Source organism: Cardiocondyla obscurior, linkage group LG08, assembly GCF_019399895.1.
Source record: "Cardiocondyla obscurior isolate alpha-2009 linkage group LG08, Cobs3.1, whole genome shotgun sequence".
NCBI lineage: Eukaryota > Metazoa > Arthropoda > Insecta > Hymenoptera > Formicidae > Cardiocondyla > Cardiocondyla obscurior.
This window is the reverse complement of record NC_091871.1, coordinates 2,646,209-2,657,819: the sequence shown is the minus strand read 5'-3', so window position 1 is coordinate 2,657,819 and position 11,611 is coordinate 2,646,209. Positions and strand designations below refer to the sequence as shown.

Sequence of the window (11,611 nt, the reverse complement as noted above, 5' to 3'; positions counted from 1 at the left end):
CGAGGCGTCAATGTCAACTAAACGTGAGTTGGCAAGGCACGCGTCTGCAAAAAGATTTGCTTATCGTCTATTACCGTTAATATTCATACGATTATAGTTGATTACAGCAAGTCTCCCGAGCTTTATCGTCTACGAGCTTTCCTTACATTCCATGTGCATTTATATCGTGAGATAGTACAGTAGATGAGTGCAGAACAAGTCGTGGCAATATGGAACAACATATCAGAAAAGCGGCGTTACTTTTATTTACTCAGAAATGCATAACAGAATATTTCGACAAGTTCAATTTTCTTCATGGTACGTTCGCTCTGGAAACATTCCAGCTTTATCACGAGCTTTTCTTTCACGTCTAGTTTCGTTCTAGGGTTTAAAATTAAAGAAATTACTTTGTTTTAAAGATTTGTGAGTCTTATTATTTTCTTTATATAGAACAAGCATGATATTTGTTGATAATTTGTCAAAAAATTGTTAATTAGTTTTTAATGAGTATTCTGTAATGTTTTAGCCGGATGCTTCAAGGCAACATTGAGCAAAACTCTAGGATTAGGTATCATTGGAGGTTCTTTGCTTGGTTAGTAAATTACTTCTAGGTGCAGAGATATTTTATTTTATTGTGAGAATATATGAGACATCTTATTAACTTGATAATTTTTTAAAATCTAATTATTATAACAAATATATTGCATCTTATATTAATGCAAACATTCAATTGTATAAAGCAATTTTACAATTTATTATTTAAATTATATTTTTATTCCACATGTTTTATTTAAATATATTAATATATATATTTTTTTTTTGTTTTTAGTGAAGATACCTCAAATTATGAAAATTCTAAAAAATAAAAGCGGCAAAGGAATAAATGTCTTTAGTGTATTATTGGATTTATTTGCTATCACAGCCATGTCTTCCTACAGTTTTTGTAATAAATTTCCATTTAGGTAAATAATTTTATTAAATATATAAAGTATACTAGTTTATTTATATTATCTTACAAATGTATTTATTTGTCATTGGTATTAATTTCAGTGCTTGGGGAGATGGAGTATTTTTAGGGATTCAAACTTTAATAATTGCTCTTTTAGTAATGCATTACAATGGGGAAACAGCCAAAGCAACTGCATTTCTTTCTGCTTATTTAGCAGTAATTTGTGCCGCTAATAGCGGACTAACTCCTATTCATGTTCTTTGGGCATGTCAAGCAATGAATATACCTATTGTTCTTATAAGCAAGGTATGTGTAAATTATCTGCTTTGGAGAATATCTTGTATACATGTGTATATTGCAAATGTATTGATCTATACTTTGTGGAATTGCAGTTTGTGCAAGCCTATACAAATTACAGCAATGGAAATACCGGCCAGTTATCGGCAGTAACATGTTTTATGCTCTTCTTCGGTTCTCTTGCACGAATTTTTACTTCTATTCAAGAAACTGGTGACACAACTATGATAACGATGTACATATGCTCCACTTTGGCAAACGGTATAATAGTAGCTCAGCTTCTTTATTATTGGAACGCGGATGTAAAGGGCAAAGAAAAACTCAAAAAAAAAAGCTAAAGTGAAAGTAACGTTTATATACAGCATACAATTAATAATTTGCATAGGACAACGATTTAAAAATTCTGCGCGGCTGTGTAAAATTAAGAATATTTTACAAAGCCAATGTGACTTTAGAAAGACTAATGTTTATTAGCTTTCGGTAAGAAATACATTTTTAAGCACATGGTATTATACGTAGATATTTTGGGATTACAACAGTATCACATCACGGTAGCCTAAAGAATTAATGGGAATAATAGGAATAATTTTTATTGTGAGATACGAGAAATGACAATATATTATGAAATGTCACTTATTACGTATACACGGTTAAATAAGACTGGATTATTGTTGAATGTGTTGCCTCGGCATGCTTGTTATAAAATTTTCCAGCATATGGGATAACATCTTTTGTACTTATTTTACAAGGTGTAAAATAAGAAATATTTTGTACGCGTTTTCTGGGTTATTATTTATTACAAACTCAACGAATGTATTATTAAGCGTCTTATTTGCGTATTAAATTATTATATTGTTGAAATGTGACTCGTATTATTTCAATTGTAATTATTTTAAGTTAAAAAATGGGTTGTCTGATATTGTGTCTTCTTCTTCTTCTATTAGATGGCACTCATTTCCAACATGGATACGATCCGGCCATTTGCAAAATCTTGATTTAGTAGTTCGTATTGGTTGGCGGCTCAGCCGCCATGTCTTGTGTTGAGTAGCATAGAGCGGTATGTTTGAATTGGATTAATCAGATATTTAAGTCCAGGGACTTAAAAAAGGAGGAAAGGAGTCTAACGAATTTAGGGATAGGTTTAATGAGCAAAGGAAAAATGTCATGAGGGTTTTGAGGAAATTTTCCTGAAATAAATTTGACCAAATTAGAAGATTTCTCAGCAGCGAGAGGACAGTGAAATACAATATGATTAATATCTTGTTTCGAAAAACCACAAGAACAAGAGCCTGAACTAATGCCTAAAGAAATGGCTTTAGTAATTTAAACGTCCGTATCTTATCAAGTCTCGAGCAACACTCACAATTGTCGTTGTTCGCCGTTCAATCCATCCGCGAAATGCCGCCAAGGGCCGAAGGTTCGTCACAGACTACGAATGAAACGAAGATAGCTGCCGATACCTGCATGTCGGCGCGCGTGAAGGTACTGCCATGTTTCGCGGCCATCGTGAATATAATTTTGCACCTCCCACATTTTCGCCAGGGTGCGCACCGGGAGTCGGTGGCGAAGTGCTTCATCTGTTACGTTCCAGCTTCCAAGGCTGATGGAAATATGGAATAACGGTGCTGCCGGTGCGCGGCAAATCAAGAAGCTACCTACTTTCGCTCGCGTGAATGTGAGTGAAGTGTGGTGAGTGGCGGAGTCAGGCGAGTTCGCGTTCGCGAGTCAGGCGAGTTGGCGGTTGGCGACTGTGGCGAGTCGCTGGCGACGCTGGCACTGCTGGCCTGCTGCTGAGTGCTACTGGGACCGTTGGAGAGTGCTGGGCCGAGAGGCTGGCGCTCGGTGGAGTCAGCTTGCGACGGCGTTAGTTCACCTCGCAGTTCCTGGTCGTGCGGACGCGCTCGGTGATTCCGTTACCGCGTACGAGGCTTCCCCGCGGACGGCGCGGCTCGAGCGATTCCATCCCAGCGAGTGCGTACTGCCAAGTGGGTCAGTGCTCCTCTTCCGGTGGCAATCTGGGAATCCGGACATGCCCGCGGACGCGAGTCGCACCTTCGGATCTAGCACGGTAAGTCTTGATGCGACGTCGACGATTCTCGATACTCTAGAAGTGGCGATGCAAGCCAGCGCCGCGACGCGCCCCAAAATTTTCTCGCTCACCCGACGCGCTTCTCGCAGAGGAGGCCCCCCGAGATCGAGATTAGTCCCCGACGCGTAGAAACGCATCGGAAGCGAGAAATTTCGTGACTTCCGTGCCATTTTATTAACGGCACCGCGATGAGAACGGCGAGCTTACATCGCGGTGTTTTACATATATGTATATATATATATATATATGTTTAATGCGTGGAGCACTATTCGATTATAACTGCTCCTGATGTGTCGTAGGATTATATTCGAATTTTTTACAGGTCACAACATTTACATTTGTACTTACGATCGTAACGTTAGTTTAATCTTCTCCTTGCCACATTTTTCCGACTGATTGCGGCATCAGTCGAGCTTCATGACGAGTTTGTAGTCTGTAACGCTTTTAAAAATAACTCACGTCAACTTTTTCTCTCCGAGTTGAGCAAGAAGCTCAAGCTTTTCATGCAGAAGTAATTAATTTTCCATAATCAGGCACGCACGCGTGTGCAAAGATCACGTGTGAAAAATGCTAGATCAACGAATGAAACACCATAGATAAGGACAGTAAACTCGACAAGTAATATTGCACAATAGTAATTCTGCATGTCCGTTTAAAAGAATAATTATTTTTATATTAAAATAGATAATATTGTTATATATAAACGAAAAGGATACGTTATTACGTATATGCATTAATTATAAAAATATTAATATTCTGATATCATATTCACTTTTTTGTTTGTGCTTTCAAACGTGTTTTATTTTCAGTTATTTTTAATTCTTTAATATCGGACGATTAAAAGCGACTTTATGTATACCGCAGAATTGCCACACGTCGTTTTGAACCTGTAGAATATATTTCCATTCGTGTATTCACTCGTTTGAACAAGTTAAATTAATTCATTCTTTGGAAGTTAAATGAAATTTTACATTCTCTGGCATTCATTCAGCTCGGCTATCAAAGCTGCTGAGGATACACGTTTAATAACGCAAATTAAGTTTGATTTAACGCTTAATCTTCTCCAGGAAATCATAATTATAAGAGGGGTACGTCGAATAAGTTGCGAATTTGTTTCAAGGACCTACACTTTCCACATGCGAAGGCACGATGACTTATTTCACAACTGCGTCTCTTCTGAATTAGGAAAATTTTTTTTTATGGGAGAAAAAAAGTTTCCTGATTTAAATTCTGATAAGTTTAGACGATTAACGTTCTAAACGACACCTGTATTATCTCGTTACTACGAATGGAATAGTTAATTTTTCGTAGCTTAATACGCGGAAAGAAGGAAGATCAGATTAGAGAGCACATATGCCATAATTAGATAATCTCACGGCAAATAATTCTACCGGCCGAGGTAATTACTGATTGGGATAATTAAAGTTGGTGCAAAGTAACTCTAATAATGTCGTAACTAAACCAAGACGCTAGTACGACCCGCGCTAGTCGCGTTTGGTATCAGATGTTGTCGTAATTTGATCGAGAATTTCAGCGCAACGTCGCTTATCTTAAAGAGGCGCTGAGGAATTCAGATTTTCGTCCGCTATTTTTCTATCTCGACATCCCCTTCAATTTTTTAATTTAATTTTTTAATTTCTTTTCTTGTTTTTTTTTTTAGCTGTACCGCTAAAATGACATTTTAAAAGATTGCAGCCTGCTTTTAATTCACAGTGCAATCAACAAAGTGTCGCTTGCCTTAATTCATTAAAATCATCTCTATAAAATTATTTGCGTTTCTTAATTTTTTTTTTTTTTTAGTTTTACTTGGTTTCTACGAAAGCAAACAAAACGTACGTTGAGAAAAAAAATTTATTCACGTCCATTCATTAGTTTACAAATGAGATAAAACTTTCGCATTATTCTCGGGCTTGCGAAGGCTCGTCGTAAGCGTTTCAATTTATTTCGCGAATAATCACGGGCTATAACGAAGCGGTGTAAATAAAGCGGTCGATATTGGCGAAGGTAAAATTTTTTTCGAAGCTACTCGCATCAGAGGTGGAACGAACGAACGTATGTACGAGCTCCCCATTATCTTAAAACTCGTATCAGGCCGCGGCATTGAAGATCGTAGATTAGAATTCGATCAGCCAGACAGGTTTAAAATTAATCCGTGTCGTTCCAGTTAGTTGAATTTTAATCTCCAGGTCGCAATCCACAATCCCCGATACCGCAGTCTGATACAGGCTTTAGCGTTATTAGGCCATCCTCCGCGAGTACATGGTATCAGACTGGTTCGTAGATTGCAGAGAGCCCACTTGGCTGGCGTGGGTTGTAACGTAAATATCATGTAAATAAGTAAGGAACGGGCGAGTTTTATTTCATAGGGAATAGATGGGTTAATTCTTTTGAAGCACGGCGATACGTAGGAATAATAAAATGATACAAGATGAATATTTTTTACGGCAGAATTCCATGTTTACAGGGCCAGAAGTTTGCCAGAATCCAGCGGGAACGTCGCGATTCGTTATCGGTCCGATTGATTATTGATTAAAGCGCACATCCGCCGGTCAGTCACCCGATGATCGACAATTATATTAATATTCACGCGTAGCATGTTAATGCGAGAACGTCTAGCGCCTTGTAACATATTTATTTAAAGCACACAGAGAGTTGGAATTCGTATGTGTCATAATCTATTAAAATCTCACGTTGTTCGAGGGAGGAAAGGAAGAACAGAGGATAGAGTTTTGAAGCGGCTTTTTCTTTCCGTTTTCTTTTTTCTTTTTTATTATTTTTTCTTTTTTTTAGGCTGACTTTTCATTTGCGATTCCGCGGCTCGACTCGAGATTATTTCGATCGCACGACTCCTAAAATGAATATTGGAGGACAGAGATGTACAAAGTCATGATTGCACATGTGTACGGCGATAAACGTGTACGCTCGCACACGCGGCAAGAATACGGAGGCATAAAACGGCGCGACGTGGCGCACGCGCCTCTTGGCAAGTCGATAATGCACCATTCGAAACAGCCAGCACCGACTACTCTCCGGCACCGACACACGTTGCTCCGCATCGGTGATTCTCGGTGTCAAGAATTGGCGGGGAACTCCTGGACTCCCGGAGTTGGTCCCTCGTTATAAAAAAAAAAAAAAGAATGAAAAGATTCCATCTTGGTCCCGCTTGCTAAACTATAAGATTCTGTAGTTCTTGAAGAGGCTTATAGCTTCCGATGAAATTTTACAATAGTTTCTTTCGTTTGCTATTTTTAAACAATTGTTTAAGCTGGCCGTCAGCACGTCGTGCTTGACAAAATGCGGTACCAGCGGTCAAGATATTAAAAAAAAAAAAAATCTTTAATTTGCGAAATCTGAAGCAGCCGCGTTGCCCTCGCGTGAGAAAGGGATATATATTTCAGTAAATATCGCCGTTCGCGACGTGGTTTGCTCTGTGCTAAGTTTGCGGCCCGCACTTTGGCAACGAGCTTCATTAAGCACAATGGACCCGCCGCTGGCATCCAGAGTTCGAGACTTTGAAACGACTTGATATCGCGGGACAACATTCCTCGAAGTTCCGCGAACTCTCGCGCCGTAAGAAACTCATAGCTGACGCATCTCTAAAAGTTTCGCCGGGCCTATATTACGCGTTTACGTTTCACGGTAAACTTCTGGCCCGCATTTTCCCGGGGACTCGAGACATCCGATTTCACTGGACGTTTCCTTCCTTTCGCTCCGCGGGTTCGATTTGATTTACCTACTTTTGCACGTGCGCGTGGACGATCGTCGTTCCCCGAGGCGGCTATAAATTACAACAGTTGAATAATATAAAAAGGAAAAAAAAAGCCATCCGGCATGTCATAGCGAAATGTATTGCTGCTTTAAACTTTTTATAGGCATTTTCCGAGAACGCGGAGAGGGAGGATTGAAATATTGCCAATATCCAGAAAGACGAGATGCGCATATAACTGTTGCAATCGTTGCGATCGCTAAGGAAATTCTTGTATACGTGCGGAAAAAAAAAAGGAAGACGGGAGGCGTTAGAGAAAGTTCGCCCAGTTAGCGACGAAGACGGAAGAAGATGTTACCTAGAAACGGTCCACGGCACAAGCAAACCGGATTATTCGGACTCGTTCAGTTCTCGTCGCAGGAACCGGTCCCGAAAAGGATCGATTCTATTTCCCTCGTCGCGCCGCGCAGCCCACTTTGCACGAGACAATGATACATTGTTCGAGGATACGGCCTAAGCGATATAAATAATGAGCTCGATCCGCGCGGTAGATACGCTAATGAGCGAATTACCGATTATTCACGAGCGGAAAGTCCGACAAAAGGAGGGTGAAAGTTTTCCTCGAAACGAATTTCTACGATCCGTATGCGTGCACGCCTGTAGCCGCATACGTTTGCATATTAAGCGGAGGTTTTTTTATTTTTTATTTTTTTGCACCTAAATCAAGCGACTGCGAGATGTAAAATCGGGACTCGACAGTCGGTTTTGGTCAAGCACCGAAAGTGACATTGACCCCGATCGAAATCGGGGTCCTACTTATTAGACGAGATACTTTAGGTCCGCGCACCTGCGCGCGTTTCGCGCGGAAACCGGTCGAGGAGCGTTAAAAACTTGGAACACGCTTGCTTTTCAGACGATGCGGTAGTGGACGGCTTCGCGACGGCGGGAGTCCTTTTACGGGCGTCGTAGGTTGAATTTGGAGAAGAGAGGTATCTCTCGCGCGTGGGGCGGATGGGAAGAAGGAAATCTAAATGCTAGGTCATACGGGAACGAAATAGAAAGGAGAACGAGCGAGAAAGAAAGAGAGTCGCCAGTAGGAAGAGGAAGCAAAAAGAACGAGATAGGGGAGGAAGGAGGATGGGTGCTGGGATGGGCAGAAGCGGCACGACCGGTGGTCTGCTTGAAGCACTTCCCACGGGAACTCCGCTCCACGTGGCCATGCTTGGTCTCGACAGCGCCGGGAAGACGACTGCCCTGTATCGACTTAAATTCGATCAGTACCTCAACACCGTGCCGACCATCGGCTTCAATTGCGAGAGAATTCGCGGCGGCATCGGGAAAGCTAAAGGTACGTTTTTCATCCCTTCGCCTCCTACCGAACCTTAGGTTCTTGCCCTCTCAACGGCAGAGTCGTTCGTTGAGTAGAGCGGAGAATTTTCCTGATTACAACGCAATCTTACGTTTAAAATGCAGGTGTCAATTTTCTCGTGTGGGATGTTGGCGGACAAGAGAAGCTACGGCCGCTTTGGAAGTCTTATACGAGATGCACCGACGGTATCATTTTTGTCGTCGATTCTTGCGACATTGAGCGGCTCGAAGAAGCGAAAATGGAGCTCACTAGGACAGCGAGGAGTCCGGACAATGCGGGCGTGCCGATTTTAATTCTCGCCAACAAACAAGATTTACCTGGTACTGGATATGATTTTAAATTACGTCTCCAAGTCTAGACTAGTTATTACGTTCCGAAGGACAAGTCTTTTTAGTCAGAAAAAAACTTCTTATTCTATTTTTCCTCTTGAATCATATTTTTCACTTTTGTAGGCAGTGTCGTACTTGTTTAACGGATTCTTTTCTTTATTCTTATTGTATAATGTGACGTAGCAGATTTATATTTTACGCTTGTTTTTGTGCGTAAACTCGATTACGTTCGGTAACAGTTGGTCTAAATGACCGTAGCGTGTGCGATTGCGTTAGTCATTTCCTTGTCGTCACAAACGTGTATGCATCTTTCAAAAGTTACATCGCACATTAGGGGAAGCTGCATAAAAAATATGAGTGGCTGCAAATCAGCTTCACATAAATATTTGATATACAAATTTTACACGAATTTATTTATTAAAATATCGCAGCTTTTATTAAAATTTCAGTTTATAACTTATTAAATAGCAGAATAGAGAAGAAATTTAATAAGAGTAATATAGGTATACTTACGATCTGCTTCATTTCGTTAACAAACTCTTTGTTACACAGGTGCGAAAGAAGTCGGCGAGCTGGAGAAACATTTGGGCGTGCTAGAACTAGCCGGCATGCCGGGTAGTTCTTGTATTCGCGTTCAACCAGCGTGTGCTATTACGGGCGAAGGACTTCACGAAGGCTTGGATACTTTGTATCAGTTAATTTTGAAGCGACGCAAGCTGGCGAAACTTAATCGGAAACGGGCCAGGTAGGCCAGGGCCTCGGAAGACTGCACATGCGTCTTCTGATATTGTCAATCACGGACGGCCTCTCCTTTGGCGACGCTTTCCATAACTTCCACCTCGTCTTCTCTTTTCAATTGCAATGAGGACGTAGCGCGTTAACTTGAAAAAGTGGACGGTGATCACGAAGGATGCGATCATCTCCTTTTGACTTTCGCTCTTAACGAGACGTTGAGATCTACCTTGAGCTTGCGTCGATTTTTAGAGGTGTGTATGTGTATATGTATAACTGCGAGTGTGAGATTGAATATGTGGTATGCGCGTTTGTATATTGTATATGTCGGTATAGAGCTACATGTGGTTATGAGATTAAGTGGAAACGGGGGATTATAACAACTGCTGTTCCTATTAGGTTGTTGCATATAAATTTTTTTTTTTTTTAATAAAAAATAAGATTAGTCATATTTAAGAATATATAATTTTAATTAAAAATGTTAATCTAATGGGCCTATATATTATCTCCGCAACTTTTATCCTGGAAGCATCTGGGTGCGCTCAATGGCGGCTGACTCATTGATTTAATATTTCCGTGATTTCTTATGATGCTTATTAAAAGTTCTGAAGTTAGACAAATTTTATTCCGTGCCTTTCGGCATTAGGGTATACAATTTTCATGTTACATTACAAGCGTGCTCCCTGGCTCAAACTTTCGTTTCACATCCCCTAAAATGCTGGTGTACATCTTCACATGATGTAACAAATTATTAAAAACGAACAGAAAGTTAGATTTTATTCTTAATCGTATATTGAATTTATTTTATATGCAACAACGTAATAATCGTAAGTATAAACGTGTGACGATGCTAGTCGACTGAGGAAAAATCTATCGTTGAGACAAAAAAAAATGAGTCGATACGAAAGTGGTATAAATATAAGTAAATAATTGTAAATAAACCGGGAAAGTTGTAATTTCATGCTGGCACAAATTTTCAAATGCAAAAATTATGCATTTTAACACGAGCAACGAAGTTGATCAACGTCGAAAAGTCTGAGGTAATACAAATCATTAAACTCCTTAGCAAAATTGAATATTATTATTGCTGTTATATTTTTTTAATATAAAGCAATACAGCATATTCTATTTGTGATTACGCATGTAATCGGATGCTACTTGTTTTGTAAAGTTTTATACCTTTTTGTAGACCCGTTATTTATTAGATGTTGGACGGAATTTGTTAAAGACGCACAATTATTATAACAAAATTTAATATAGCGAAATTTCGTTAATTTTGTTTTTTAATATAGAATAAATTGAAACAACTGACAAATAAATGTATGCTCGCGATTAATGAGATTACATTGCTCTTCGAAATATTTCATATTTGCATTTTGCTATGAAAAAAAACTTTAGAGTTCCTATTTTTCTTGCAATTTATTAATAATTATTTAATTTCAATAAGTTATTGCCGTCAACATCATGTGTATATATACATATATAGATATTCGAAAATCATTATGGGCACTACATTTTAATAACATAATATATATTTAATATCCAAATATAAATGAAAACTCGGATAGAACCATAAATTCGCTTATTTGCTATTTTACTTGATGTGAAATTAGTAGTTTCTACTAAAACAGATATACATATATATGCATATAGTATTTATATGTATTTACGTGTGGATATATATGTATATACATCTCTAATATAATTTATTAAAAAAAAAGTTGCTCGTGTAAAAAAAAAGAAAAAAAAAGAAAAAAAAAAAGATGTACTCGAAGGTGGAATATATCGCAATCTTCTTATAAGATTTATAACGAAGGAATGCGTGGACTGGCGCTTTGTAGCCAAGAGATAATTGTCAGGCATGGTTGTTGTTTTTATATCGACTGTCGTTCCAAATTCTATTGTACACTGTACTTGCCCCTTGTTGTGTTTTTTATTATCTCTGAATATTTTATCTCGTGCTTCAATCGATCGTTAAATCGCCTATTTATGTATACATATTATTAATAGCGCTAACTAAGTAATCGACGGTGCGTAGCGCGTTAGACTGATACGATCCTTTCGAATATATACGCACGAGGAATTTTCAAATAAATGTGCTGATTCCGTTACGTTTTCAATGACGAAGGTACATTTGCTTTCTTTCCACTTTTTTTTTTCT

General features: G+C 38.9%; 2 protein-coding genes and 1 long non-coding RNA gene across 3 annotated transcripts; 2 read left to right on the top strand and 1 right to left on the bottom strand.

Moving 5' to 3' along the window:
• The first annotated feature begins 66 nt into the window (after window positions 1–66).
• On the top strand, window positions 67–2,086 carry LOC139105231 (mannose-P-dolichol utilization defect 1 protein homolog). Its single transcript, XM_070661232.1, has 5 exons — window positions 67–297; window positions 506–571; window positions 809–941; window positions 1,030–1,234; window positions 1,321–2,086. The coding sequence occupies exons 1-5, from the start codon at window positions 210–212 to the stop codon at window positions 1,561–1,563; spliced, it is 735 nt and encodes a 244-aa protein (XP_070517333.1). The 5' UTR covers window positions 67–209; the 3' UTR covers window positions 1,564–2,086.
• Window positions 1,672–2,787, bottom strand: LOC139105237 (uncharacterized). Its single transcript, XR_011546145.1, has 2 exons — window positions 2,589–2,787; window positions 1,672–2,412 (listed from the first exon to the last, which is right to left on the bottom strand). It is a non-coding gene; the product is annotated as an uncharacterized lncRNA (long non-coding RNA).
• A 364-nt stretch (window positions 2,788–3,151) lies between these two features.
• Window positions 3,152–11,581, top strand: Arl4 (ADP ribosylation factor-like 4). Its single transcript, XM_070661234.1, has 4 exons — window positions 3,152–3,293; window positions 7,934–8,368; window positions 8,494–8,709; window positions 9,271–11,581. The coding sequence occupies exons 2-4, from the start codon at window positions 8,158–8,160 to the stop codon at window positions 9,465–9,467; spliced, it is 624 nt and encodes a 207-aa protein (XP_070517335.1). The 5' UTR covers window positions 3,152–3,293; window positions 7,934–8,157; the 3' UTR covers window positions 9,468–11,581.
• Window positions 11,582–11,611: the final 30 nt, after the last annotated feature.